Source organism: Phodopus roborovskii, unplaced genomic scaffold (genome assembly GCF_943737965.1).
Source record: "Phodopus roborovskii unplaced genomic scaffold, PHOROB, whole genome shotgun sequence".
Classification (NCBI taxonomy): Eukaryota; Metazoa; Chordata; class Mammalia; order Rodentia; family Cricetidae; genus Phodopus; species Phodopus roborovskii.
Window position 1 is genome coordinate 47,249,378 of NW_026126480.1, and position 14,463 is coordinate 47,263,840.

General features: G+C 45.1%; 1 protein-coding gene across 1 annotated transcript in view; it reads left to right on the forward strand.

Annotated features, from left to right (window-relative positions):
• The window catches only part of Inpp5a (inositol polyphosphate-5-phosphatase A), a 179,688-nt gene that overhangs the window by 67,165 nt on the left and 98,060 nt on the right, over positions 1–14,463 (forward strand). Inside the window, exon 3 of the mRNA XM_051193276.1 lies at positions 11,732–11,832. Coding sequence (XP_051049233.1) covers positions 11,732–11,832 — 101 coding nt within the window. The remainder of the gene's footprint in view (positions 1–11,731; positions 11,833–14,463) is intronic.

Below are 14,463 nucleotides of genomic sequence, written 5' to 3' on the forward strand. Positions count from 1 at the left end.
AATTTGGGCGTCATTCTTTCCAAACTACTTCCTGCTGGTAAGGGGCGCTGTCATGGGGGATTCGAAGAAGATTCAGATATCCTGGCTGTAGTCTGTAGGGCTGTTTTGTCCAGCTGTTTTGAATGTAGGATTAGCTTGTACTCTGTTTCAGGCGGTCTGGTGTGATCAAACCACATTAGTCTGGAAGGAATCCACATCTTTTCATTTTCTGTGGAAACAAAAATAGAAATCCTTTTCCCCAGTAACTTGTCCTTCAACCTAAATTTTGGAGTCAAAGCATTTTTTAAATTTAATTTATTATTTTACATGTCGATCCCAGTTCCCTCTCCCTCCCTCCCTCCCTCCCTCCCCCCAGCCCTCCCCTCCCTCCTTCCCTCCCTTTTACACTCTCTGCCCTCTCACATACACTCTAACCACCCCTCCCCTCCCATCCCCCCACCCCAATTCCATATGTAGGGGAATGCCATCCAGTTGGGGTCATGTAGATCTGACAGGTCCTGTGAAGTAGGGACTAGGGCTTCTCTCCTGTCTCTAGATTAAGGCAGTTATCCCTCCATGGGGGATATGTTCGCAAAGTCCTTTTGTGCACCAGGGATATATCCTGGCTCCACTGTCTGAGGTCTCTTAGACTGCTCAGTCCTTATGGCTGAGACCCATATTCAGGGGGGCCTGAGTCAGTCCCATGCTGGCTTCCCAGCTATCAGTCTAGTGGCCGTTAGCTCCTCCTTGTTCAGGTAAGCTGTCTCTATGTGGTGAAGCAGAAATTTCAAGGGACTGTCCTACCTTGTCTTGGCAAAGTTCAGCAGTTGCCTTCTTTTGAGTTCTGCTTGTCCACGTTGTACAGCAGACAGCAATATTCCAGGCAAGAGCAGTTTCTTGCTCAGTGGCTAATTTTACCATAATGAAAGCAAACTCCATATGGAGTTTATTTGATCCCCATCATTCTTTTTTGAAGTAAATTGATGCTGCCAGGAGCAGATGTGTTCAACTATCATGAAAGCCATATTCTCAAATGCCATATTCTGTAGGTCTCTGAAATAGTTGAAGACCATCTGTCTATCTAAAATAGTATCTGTTTGACCTTGAAAACATACCTAACATAGTCACAGATTTGATTATTAGATGACTGACTACTAACCCATGTTTCTTAATAATCCTAAATAGTACTGTTAAGGACTTGAGTAACTTTTAAGGATTAGAAATTTACATTACATTGTTAAATGAGCTGCAAAGGCATAATACCTTAAGCAAGAATAGAGACATATATACAGTATAACAAAAATAACAAAAAAACCTTAAATTTGTATCAGTAAACAAAAATCCTTATCAATGTAAAATATTTACAACTGGTAATTGCTTTTTAGTTTAAAAGTACATTTCATAATTTGCCCTTTTATTCTATCATTCCTATATTCCTTTTCTTTTTGGAATGAAATCCCTGAACCTCCCTTTGCTTCGTATCCCCCCTGATTTTGACAAACAACAACTTACAGACACCCCTCATAACAATGACAACATTTCTAATCCATTGAATGACCAAAAATGATCTACCATACCTCCTGGGAATGTATGTGTCATGTTCTCTAGACTGCTTCCTGTTGTCTGGGGAGGGGGTGACAGTATCTTTAGGGGACCCTGAGAAAATTGGGATAATGGTTAAGTCCTGGGAGAGCTAGCTGTGTTATTTTTTGTTTAGTCTCTGTGTGATGAGAAAGTGTAGAGCTTATTTAAAATCCTGGATGGAGTAGTGTGTGAGGCTGGACCATCTCAGCTAGCAGCTTTGAAAGTTTTTTGGATATAGAATTTTGAGGAAACTAAGAGGCTGGATCACTTGGGTTACTTGTCTTTGTTGGTGTCTGGTCTTTTTTTTTTTTTTTTTTTTTTTTTTTTTGAAAACACACAAACTTTCAAATATAACATATATCTATATTATAACATAAGTATGGAATGTGCAGTATGCACAAGACAACTAAAGATGATTTCTGTTCTATGTTTGAATAGGTAAAAGGCGTCTGTCAATTTAGTCAGTTTGGATTGCATATAATAAGTTATGAGGACTCTGTAACCAAAAAGATTTATCATGTCTCATCCAGTTTCAGAGCTGTTCCCATGTTGAGGGATCAGCATATATGTCACCTGTCCTATAGTCTATCTTGTCTTTTTCTCTCACGTCTAATAGCCAAGATCTCCATGAGATCTTCCCTGGTCAAATCTGTTTTTTTGAAATCTGTTAATTTTGAAGCAATCCATAGCTTTTAGTTTTCTGTGGAAATAAAGGTATAACCTCTCCCCTAATGCAACACATTTCCTGACTTCCATTCTGAATCTAAGACATCTCTTAAGTATATAAGCTAGTTTAATTCAGCAGTCCCTTTCATAATCCATTGTCTCTCAGCAGCTGCCATTCTCTGTTCATTGGTGTTTTTAAAAATTCAAAATTAACAAAGCACCCATTAAAGGTCCAAACTCCCTATTATAATATTTTTCATCCTTACATGGCTTTTGTTATTGCTGTTGTTTATATTACTTTACTTTCTCTTTAAAGACTTTTTTTGTTTTTGTGTGTTTTTTTTTTTTTTTTTTTTTTTTTTTTGGTGGTAGAAAAGTTTTTATTTTCTTTTTTACATACTAAACCCAGTTTATCCTCCCCTCCTCCCACTCCCTCCACTTTCCCCTCACCAACGCCCTCTTGCTCAGAGAGAGTAAGCCTTCCCATGGGGGGGGGGTCAGCAAAGTAAAGACTATAAACTATTTTTTGTGATTGTCTATATCCATTTTATTTTTTTCTTCAGCACTGAAGTACCCTGTAAAACGTATATTTTTAGAGTTTGTGTGTGTGTTAGATTTATTTATTTATTTATTTAATTATTTTGCACATCTTCAGCCATGTACTTGTAGCATTTTCTGACCACAGGAGACAAATTTTAAACTGCTAGGCTACTGCCACAGAGTGGTGCTGGCAGCTGCCTCCATTGGCCTCATGCCTCCCGCAGGTGGGTACTGGCCCTGTAGCCGCATTTACCCTCCCTTGCTCTGGGAATCTGTTGTGTCTTCCTGAAGCAGTTTGTGGCCAGTGCTTGCTGATCAAGTGCTCAGCTGCACAGCAGGGCCTCTTTAAAAAAAAGCTCAAGAGACAGCTTTCACAGGCTCTGTGTGGATATTTGAGCCCCACATTGGACACCAAATGTACTTTTACTTTTTGTCAGGACTGCCAGGCTGCAACTTGGTGCCTACATCCTTGTCAGTCCCTTACAACAATTGTCTAAGGAGGACAATTACACTACAGACCCTCAGCTGATGTCAGGGCCTCTGGAGCAGGTGGCAAAGTAAGAGTCACAGTTCGGTCTGGTTGCTGGGCAGGCTTTACTCTTCCTCTGCTGACCGTACGTCTAGCTAAATGGTCAGCGACAGCTGGCTGGCTTGCACACTGGAGTCTACAGAAGTGCTCAGGAGCTTGTGAGCTAGACAGTCAATATTCAGATAATCAAATTATCTGAAGCCATAATGAAGTAAGTGACAGTAACACTGAAGGTAGTGATTGCCCTAGGCTCATCTCTTAATGACTTTGTTGTGTTGTCTTTGCCTGTGACCCTGGTTGACCTGCCTGTACTGTGAGTCTGAGATTGCTGTGTGGCAGTGAGTTACTGGTGTTTCCACCCCCAGGGCGTTGATGTGTATTAGTGTGCTGGGGCATTGGCCACAGGGAAGTGGGAAGATGCTGTGCTCAACCCTAACCCTAACCCTGCCATTGCCTACATAGTGAATTGAGCAAGCACTGTCATTTGACCACCAAGGAGACTTATGTCCCCTAGGCTATGATTCCTGGGATACTTTAGAAACCAACAGAAGATTGTGAGCTTGTTTTGTCACACGACATTGCAGCTAAAGTGTTACTTGCTCAGCTGTCTCAGAACTCCTGGCGCTGGCCCACTCCCTGTCTTTGCACAGAGAGTAGCAGTATCCTATTCCTGTGCTCCTGGGACTTTCTGCTTCCTCAGCATAGTGTTTGCATGTGCCTTACAGATTACTGCATGGTTTTTATATTATCCAAAAATGTGTAACAGCATGTCACTAAAAATTATTATCTGATAAGCTCCTTTAAATTCCTTGTGTACAGTGTCTGGGTCAGTTTCAAATGTGTTCTCATTGGAGCATGCAGTCTGGCCCTTATGCCATCCTTTTAGACAGCTGGGTATAGTATGGAATTACACAGTCTGAGCATAGCTCGTCCTTGCAGTGGGAGCTGGATGCAAGTTCCGTGCTGAGCTCCACAACAGGGCATTTGTGAGAACCTTCCTTCTCATAAGTAAGCTAGAAGAGCAAAGAGATCCCCAAGGAGGTCAGAATTTTCCACCATCCAGGCATGTTCACTGTGACACTTGATGGTAGTTTTTTATTCCATTCCAGTGCTTCAGCAAGGACTATAGTTTCTGGCCCAAGGGGATTTATGCTTTGGGTCTCTCTAGTTTTGTTCCTACCCAGTTAAACTCTGAGTGTATTCAGCACATTTACCTGGTCTATTTTCAAGCCTGTGGATGTAGAGGATAATAGCATGAACTCCAGGCCAGTCTCACACCCCCATCTGAACTTGGAAGATTTGTTTATGTGCAGAAATATGTTGTCTACATGCATTATGTGCACCTCATACATGCCTGATGCCCTCAGAGGTCATAAGAATGTGTTGGCTCCCCAGGAACTGGAGATATGGGTGGTTGTGAGCCACTCAGGTGTTTTGGAAGAGCAGCCAGTGCTCTTAACCCCTAACCACCGAGCCATCTCTCCAGCCTAGCAGATTAGTGATTTTTCTCACCAGTTCCTCTACTTCCATTATCTTCAATCAAAACTGGACTGTGGAATAAGTTATCCACAAATGTTCTTAGGATTATCTGCAAAGGAACAAGAAGGAAGACTCCTGCCTTTTTGTCACTGTATCTGAAGGACAGCAGCGAGTCCTAGTGAACATCAGTCATAACTTAGATGCTCAGGGTCTCACCGTTCCTCATGTTAGACTTGATTGCTCTCCTGATAGAAATTAAACTTTTGTGACCTTATTGGGATATTCTTAACATTTGGCTCACTTCGTATAATTGGACTATTTAGTGAGGGCTCTGATCTAGGTCTATACCACGAAACCCTCAGCATGACCAAGATGTGCTTGTACATTGCACGTGGGAGGTCTGGAACTTTTGTCATCCTTCTCTTCCTCTGCTGCCACCAGGCTGCTAGCTTGCTTTATGATGAGCCAGCATTTCCAGTTTCATTTGTTTGATCATATGTATAAACAGACCCTAATAACATATGTTCTTTTTATGAGTCTTGTGCCTGTGGTCAGAGAACAGCTTCTGTGGCTTCCATCCTTTAAGATCCATTGAGACTTGGTTCATGGGCAGCAGAGGCTTCCTTTGAAGAACACATCCTGATAAGAGCCTACATCCTGCAGGCACTGAGTGTGTGGTTCTGTGTTGTCATAGGTTTGGCTCACAATTATGCTATCCTGTGTCCGTGTTTGTATGGTGATGTGTGCATATGTACACATGCGTACCGTGACATGAGTCTGCTGCACATGTGTATCTGTGTTGTCACTGTCATTTTTGTCCAGTGTGCTTTGTGTCATTGCCCCTTCCCCCAGGTTTTTCTGTCTTCCTCTGATGGCTTTAAAAGTTCATCTTCTGAAGCCTTTTCTGTCATCAGTACTGCCCCATTCCCCTCCTCTCACACCCCAGCATGCTCACTGTGAAGTGGGTCTTTCTCTGCTGCAAGCCTGTACCTTCTTTTGTGGGGCCCTGGCTGGTAGCACAACTGAGGCTTCACTGCCCTTTCTGCATTTGCCACCTTTCACTTGCTGTCCAGGATGGGCACTGTAGCAGGACATGTCTGACTCCAGGGCCAGCTGGTACCTTGCCACTGGTGCCGTGAGGCTGCTGACTGTCTCAGTGTGTTCGCTTTTGTGCAGGATCTTGAATTATTTCCTTATACACAGCCACATCACACAGCATATCACACAGATTTGCCATTTAAGCACTGATATGACTGGGTTCGGCATCCCTTCATCCTTGCTTGCTGTGTGTACACTTTGCTTTTTGTTCTTTGTTTCCTATTCCTGCTTTGTTTTGGGATTTGCATTCTGTTCTCATTTCTGTTTTAGGTGTTTGCCTTTTTACCAGCATTTTGAGTGGTTGCTCTATCTAGTGTTGTGATACCTAGTCATGTGTCAATTACAGCAAGGACTCATTCTGAGAAGCATCCAGAGTGCACCCCAGCCATTCAGTGTGACCCCTGGATGTAGTAAGCAGATACGGTAATTAGAGATGGAGGAGGCTATTGCTGCGCAATAGGCAGACTATTTTAGGGAAGCCTTTTTTAGTGAGGAGGGGCAGAACACTCCATCTCTGAAGATAAGCACACTGAATGCTTACACCAGAAACAGTCACTTATGGCTAGCTCTTCTATAGTGCTTGTGCAATACTGGCTGTGTAGGATTGGCCATGTGCTGGCATCACTACAGATACAAACACCATGACATCATGAGGTGGTAGGGTTTCCAGCTCCATTACAGTCTTGTAGACCATTGTCATACACATGGCTTGTCTCTGATGGAAACATCATTTTGAGTGCATGACGGCAGAAGTAAAAATGTTCCACTGTCTGTGAGAGCTAATCTATTGCACCTGTGTGCTGTGTGGAAATCTTGAGGTTGTGTGGAGTCAGATATGGCATAGAATTGCATCTCTGTGTGTTAAAGACCCTAACAGGCACCATCATTGCTTCAGACCTGAGGTCTGCACCCCTACCAGCCAAATTGGATTTTGAAAATGAGGCCCAGCCTGTGACTGGTCTTGTGTTTTCCCTGAAAAGTTCAGATTTTATAAAGACATGAATGACCAGCTGAGTACAAACAGATAACCCCTACTCCCATGGCCCAGAGATGCTACATGTCCTCATGAGAACCTGCCTCGATAACACTCCCAGTCCACACTTTATCCCGTCAAGATGTTTCTGATGTATCTGTGGTCACCTTCTTTGGGCATTGCTTTTACAGAGTCCAGCCCTAGCCTGGGTCTTTGCCATTATCACTTGTAGGTCTTCTATGCCCGAGGCCTGTGAATCTTGGAGTTTCTGTTTCAGGTGCTCCAGGAGTCTGTTCCTGGGCAAGTTCAGATCTTGTTTTCTTGATGGTGGTGGTCAGTGCTGCCCTGCCCTGCCCTGCTCTGGCTTTTCTGCTTCAGCTCTGTGTCATCCCTCGCTCCCTCGCTCGCCCCCATCCATCTTCCTGCTTTCTTCCCTCTGGGCACTTCTCCTGGACATGTTGCTGATGTTGCTGGTTGTGGAATTTATCTTTTACTTGTTCTCTTCTTTTGCCTTTTGTGTTTTGCTCTTTATGCAGTTACTTTGTTCCTTCCTTGAGGTTATTGTGGTCCTCATCTCCCAGTCTGTGTTTGGCTATGAGGGCACAGTGGATGTGGATTACTCTGCTGCATGGTTGTTCTGCCGAAGCTTCTCTGTAGGCAGGACCTTTAACCTTTAGGTGGTAGGGTTTCTGGCAGGACACCAGGGACTCCTAGAACTTCCTGCCGCTGTTGCTGCTGTCAATGGTGGTGGTTTTTGAGATTTCTGGTGTGCTGGCGCCCTCTCCTGTCTGTTGTTGAGTCCAGGTACCCTGGCTGGTTGTCACTTATTTCTTAAACACGTGGTTGTTTTCTTGTCAAATGCTACTTTTTGGGCTTTTTCTTCCTTCATGCTTTACTACCCAGTTACCTGGGGTGGCTTCTTTTCTTTGTGCTTACTTACTTAAGTTTCACACCCTTGAGTTTGCCCTTGAGTCCGCACACTAATGTCCTGAAATCTGTCCCAGTGTCCTTGGGACATCCTCCATTTCCTGACCTAACTTTTTGCTGATTTGGAAACCCTGATCTAGGGTGGGATGATGGGTGCTATATTGTCTTCAGTGACACTGAGGCTGAGGTGTAGGTTATTCTGTCTATATATAAATACATGCATCATTGTTTGTATGTTGTGTTGTGCATGCCATGTATAATTGGTGTTCAATAAAAGTATATCTATATGAAATTTGGAGGGACAAATTTTAGGGGTTAGATTCAGCCATCCTGGAAGCTATGTATCTAAATCAGTAAGCCATCTTTCTGGTTGCCCAGGCTTTTCCTCCACTCCAAGGAACCTAGAGGTCTCTTGGAAACTTCTGTCTCTAGTGCTGCTCAGGGCAGAGCAGGTCTGTAGTTAGGATTTTTCTGAATTTTCACTTTCTTTGATATTGTATTTATTCTGCCTTTATTTCTGATGGACGTGGCCTTTGTTCTTGTCAGTATATGAATCTGTGCCCTGTGTGACACCGGGGGAACTGGAGTATCCCCGCTGAGTCAGTGTCCCCTTGCTGTCTCTAAATGGACATAGGAGTTTTCCATTCTTTGGATTTCATAGGTTTGGTAATGTTTGGTTTTCTCTGGCTTAGCTTGCCAGGAATCCATCAACTTTCTAGAGTCTGTGAATCTCAGAAAACTAGGAAAACTTTGAGCCGTGGTTGCTTAAAGTGACTTTCTCTACTGTGACCCCCACTGCTTCCTTTGTAATCCAGTTACAGTTCTATGCCTCATAATGTTTCGTTCATCCTTGTTTTCACCCAAAAGGAACTCACTGGCCACATGGTGGCTAGGTTGTCATGCACCTAAAACATTGCCTCCAACCTGAGAAAAAGCAAGACAGAGGACCTACAGAAGAGGGAGCAGGGCCCTGGGGAGCATCATGGAGGCTGAGCAGAAGTGGATTTCAGTTTACTTCATAGAGCTTGAAACTACTAGTGCTCTGGAGAGCCATCTATCTATATGTCTGTCTATCTATCTATATCATTGTTTTTTGAGACAGCCCTGGCTGTCCTAAACTCGCTGTGTAGATCAGGCTGGCTTCAGACTCCCAGAGATCTGCCTGCCTCTGCCTTCTGAGTACTGGATTACAGGTGTGTGCCACTACCACCTGGTTTGGAAGGTATTTCTTAATATGGAATGTTCTGGGTGTGATACTGGCCTGCAGTGAATCCATTATGTTAGTAAGCATACTGCCAAATTTCTGGAAATATGGTCCATGAGAACATGCACACCAGAAGAACACCTGGATGTAAGCCTGTGAGGAGAATGGGCACACAGGCAAAACACCTGGGTGTGTAAGTCTGTGAGGAGAATGGGCACACCAGAAGAACACCTGGGTGTAGTTCTGAACGATATTCCTGTCTGAGTGCTAGTTAGACAGATTCTAGATGTGGGTTCTCATGAGAAAAGCATGCATTGTTAGCAGAGTGGCCCAAGCTGGGGCCAGTGGGTGGAACCTATAACGAATGTGTACTCAGTGCATGCCCCTGGTGCTGCTCTGTGGCCAGGTGGGACCATCCTGGCCTGGCCCTCTGAGGTGACTACTCCTCATCTATACCCCAGGCACACAGGCTGTTGGGATCTCAAGGGACAACAATGCCCATTGCTTCCCTGGCAGTGGTGAATGTGTTGTAATTGTCATTGTGGATTCCATATCCCCAAATACAATGTAGATGGGACCCGAGACAAGTGTTTCCAGGCATGAATGAAACAAAGGACCCTGCCAGGTGGCAGTGACCCACAGCTTTTTCCCATGCCAGCTCATGGCTTCTTCCTACCACCAGTGGGGCAGGCCTCATCTTTATTTATTAGAAACAGCGTATGCAGGGCAGGAACTGGCCCCAAGGCACACAGTGATAGCCATGGGGTAATCTCCAGACCACTAGTCCATTGTGAGGACAAATCTCAGTGATGAAGAGTGAAGCCAGTGCAAGATGAAGTCCTTGGTATACAGGGCTTTATGCAAAGCTCTTGGGTGCTGCCCTTGGACATGCTTCACCACTTATCAGGTTCATGTTCTTGAAGTTGCAAAGCACCCTGGATTTCTGGGAAAGTCAAAGTCTGTGCCACACACACCACAGCTGGCAGAGGTGTGGCTTGGAAATGTACAATAAGATTAGGAGATGCTCCCTGCCCAGCCTGGGTCGATCGGGTCAGAATTTGTCAGTGTTAGCACACATCTGACAGTTCCTATGCAGAGCTCCTCATCACTTCCTCTGTTCCTTTAAAAGTGTTTGCTGATATTATACAAGAAACAGAGAACATCATCTTTTAAAATTTTAATGTAATAGAAAAAGCTAGAGCACCCATTGACCCTTGCCAGCCAGTCAGCCAGCCATCTTTTTGGAGTTGTTCTTGTGATTTGTGTGAGGCTTCAGGTTCTATGCCCTGTGCCCCTAAGCCAGGTGTTCAGGACCCTGAGACTTGCAGTGTTGTTTGGGGTTTGCTTTGATGAGCTCTTAATCCCCTCTCTGAAGCAATCATAGTGGATGGATGTAAGGCCCTTTCTGGGTAAATCTGCTGGGCTCTTTGCTCTGCCTGTGCTTTTAGATAGACACAATGTCCTTATGCCCTAAGTGGCCCTGGTGCTGGCTGTAGCTTTGGTTGATGCTCAGGTGAGCTTCTAAACCTTTGGCTCTAGGTATACTGGCTTCCAGCCCTGCCTGTGGGTTTCCTGCTACCACCTTGGCCCTGTGGTGACAGTAACCCCCACTTAGTGATTCTTTAATGAATCCTGCCTTCCAGCTTTTCCTTTCCACTGTACCAATTCCTCAATGACTGCTGGAGCTCAGTCTCCCATCAGTGATGCTCCCCCTCCTCAGGTGATGCTCTTCCTGTGCTCCAGGAGGGCAGAACTACCTTCCTACCCAGGAGATGCTTGGGCTTCCTTTGCCCAGTGGGGTTTATTACTGGTAGTATAGGCCTATACTGCTCTCTGGACTCACTGAGTCATTTATTGTACCGCTCTTTGGCTAAAAAGTTTAGGACTCAGGTATGTGTGGTGGGGGAAGTCAGTTGAATCAGCATCCTTGCTGATAACTTCAGCAATCTTTTGGAAACTTAGGTACCTTAATGGTTGATCAGAGGTAGGGTTGTGAACTATAGACAAGTTCAGGCCATGCCACTCAGTGCCCATAACACCATGGGTGTTTTTCTGTCATACACCAGACTTCTCCACTGCTATAAATTAGACAAAAGCGCAACACCTTGTAGGACTAAAGAGAACACAAGGTGTGCATATCTGGTGATTCAGACAGCGTGGGTACTAGAGAAAGCTTGGAAGCCAGCCTTGATGATTCCTGAATAAGAATGAGACTATGCATAAGCCCACACGTGCTTGCACACATGCCGGCACACAGGCAACAATGCTCTCACACTAATTTTAGTTGACACTCATATCCTTATGCATGCATGGTGCATGCATATGAGAACATGTTGTCACACGTGAACATACATAGGAGCACACATTCTTTCACACATACATGGTTGCCTGGACTCTCTCTCTTAACAGGAATACATAGCAGTGTTGATGTGATGAGGCTGTGACTTGTGTTGAAACTTTTCCAGATGTTCTCTTGGACCACAAGCATTACTTTGCTTTAATTAAAGAAAGATGACTCTAGGTTATTGAAAAAGAGTTCTCAGAAATTCTGAATCTTTGCTAAGGAAACACAGAAAAGGCTAGAAATAAACAGTTGGAAGCATAAAGGTGGTAATTTGTTAAGAACGTGTGGGCACAGATGTGTGGCCTTTGGCCTGCTGTCTGGAGATGCACTGGCTATGGAGGTAGCTTGTGAGATGTGCCATGTTGCCCCACAGCAATTTTATGCCCTAACTCTGTGCTTTCTCCCCAGGTCATGCACACTCACAAGCCTCACTTCATGGCCTTGCACTGCCAAGAATTCGGAGGGAAAAACTATGAGGCCTCCATGTCTCATGTGGACAAGTTTGTCAAGTAAGTCTCAGCTGGAGCCTATGGACTGTGGGGTAGGCCTTTGGATGGGATGTGGTCTTGAATGCCACCTTTTGAAACTCATCTGTGGGTCATGTTGAGGCAGTTGCAGTTTTCCCCAGAGAGGTGTGGTTCAGAGGTGTGGCAGCTGCTTGCCTCCAGAAAGTAAGCATCTGTGCTGCTAGACTAGGGGTCCAAGTCGTGGTGACCCATCAGAGCACCTTGGGTGGATGGATGCTAGCTAGCCTGCTGCAACAGATGACATATGATGGGCAGGGCTGGGTACTACAACAGCTTCTGTGCTTTGAGGTGCCTGGGAGGTAACATTGTGCTTTCCAGAAAGGCGGCACTGTATGTGTGGAGCCAGTGCTAACTGAGCTTTGTGGCTCCTTAGAGGACAGAACATCTGGGCTCAGCCCAGGAAGAAGGGCAATGGGTCTCTTGAGGTAGCTCTGTGAATGGACACAGAGGGGGCAGGTACAAGCAGGCACCCAACCCTGAGCTCTAGGTCTGGAATCAGGGCCCTTCCTCTTCTGCAGCTGTTGGACCCAGCTCAGAAGCCCCTATTACAAGTAGGGTTTTTCTCTGCTGCCTGGTCTCACTGCCATGCCAGCCCCAATTAAGACATTGAGACTCTGTATTAGATATAATTCTGTTGGCCAGTTACTAGTTTCTTATTGGCCAGCTCTGTCTTAAGTATTACCCATTTCTATTAATCTAAGTACTTCCACATGGTCTCATCTTACCGGAGAGAGGGGGCCAGCTGTTCTGCTCTCTCCAGACTCTCCATGTTGACTCCTTACTACTTCCTCTCTTCTCCTTGTCTCCTAGTCCCGCCTATCTTGCTTTCCTATTGGCCAACAGTGCTTTATTCATTAACCAGTATGAGAAACATATTTACAGAATGACATCTCCCATCAAGCCCCTATTTACCCTTAGACACATTCTGCCTTTTTTTGGTCTTCTAGAAGCATCCTAATGATGACCATAAAAGTGACTAGGGATGAAGAGGAACAGTCAAAATTTAGGGAATCCTGGATGTAGTTTTCAGTGGGGATTAAATTCATGTTTCCAGGATTGTACAAGTGCCATTACCTACTGAGCCATCTTACCGGTCCTTGTTGCACATTCATTCATTCATTCATTCATTCATTGACCCTTTACTCCCTTTTGCATCTGGCCTAAGCTTGAGGAGAAAAGAGGAATTTCTCAAATGCTGGTGACAGCCAGGAACCTCAATGTCCCTGTGTGCAGAAAGATCCTGCAACCAACCTGTTCACAGCAGAGTTTCTTTCAAGCAGCATGTGCTGCATTCCCACCACTCAAGGTCTTAGAGCTTGATCAGGTGTCCAAACCCCTGCACGTTTCTCCCAAACAGTTTATAACTTCAAGGCAGTTTTAATAAAAGTATTCAAAGAATTTCCCCAACACTAAGTACTGGCCACATGGAGCAGCATGGTGTGGAGCACAGCTGAAGCGATCCTGAGGAAAATCAGTGCTTTGTTGGCCAGTGCAACAGCAACCATAGGCAGAGACATGCTGTGTGGAATGTCTGGCCGGACTGCACCACCCCCTGCTCCTGGGTTCATGGCCTTGGTGTTGCAGGCTGAGAAGTGCCGTGTCCTGTGTCCAGAAGATCCTGCGTCACAACGACCCACGTGGTTACTCTGCCTCAGAATGACTTCCAGTTGTAGTAAAGTGACTTTTGGAGATGGAGATATAACAGTGTAGCTTTGTAGCTTTGAGGTAGGGAGGATTTCTTTCAGAATGTGCAGTTTAGAGGATGAGATTCACATATTTGTCATGTTAAAGAGAGCCATATTGTTACAGATATTCTGCACAAAAGAGGTGGGTCACCTTATGAAAATCATCTGCAGCAACACGTCACTGACTGAAACCAGTGTTTGTGCCAAGAACCACAGGCTGTTCAGGGAAAGAAAAGCTTGTGGGCTAGAGCATCCGAGCATCCGAAGGGAGAGGTGCAGTGGGCGCTGAGCCTTGGGCACCTGCAGGCCCGTGGCCTTCGAGAAGGAGGATCTACCACTACTGTCCCCTGTTCTGTGTGTGGCTTTGAAGGACAGATGTCCTTTGAGAGGGCTGGGGCTGTCGGGTGCCCTCCTGTGCATTTCCTGCACAGTGCCCTCGGCTCTTGGCTGGATGCAGCATTTACCTGGACCATCCTCCTTAGCCACAGAGCTTTCTGTACTGTTTATTTCAGTACAAGTCAGCTGCTGCTGATTCTCTCAGCCTTTGTTTGTCTGAACAAGGTCATTGTTTGCAGTTTTGAAAGCTGCATTTATTGGGAATGAATGGGAGCTTGTCAGTTCCCTCACTACTTCAAGGATGCCGTGTCATTGTCTTCTGTGTTTCATTGTTCCTGACCAGAGCCCAGCCCTTGTGTTCATCTTCATCTTCTTGTGTATAATGTGCTTTCCCAGCGGCTCGCTTTCGTCTACATGTAGCTGCTTTGTAGCAGCTCAGTTTGCTGTGCTCTGGTTTAATATTGTTTATTTTGATGGTGTATCTTTAGGTTTGACCAGGTTTGGAGAACATTAGTTCTCTGTGTCTGCAGGTGCTGCTCTTTCCCTTAGATTTGGTGTTGCCCAGAGAGGCTCTGTCATTCCAGATGGAGAG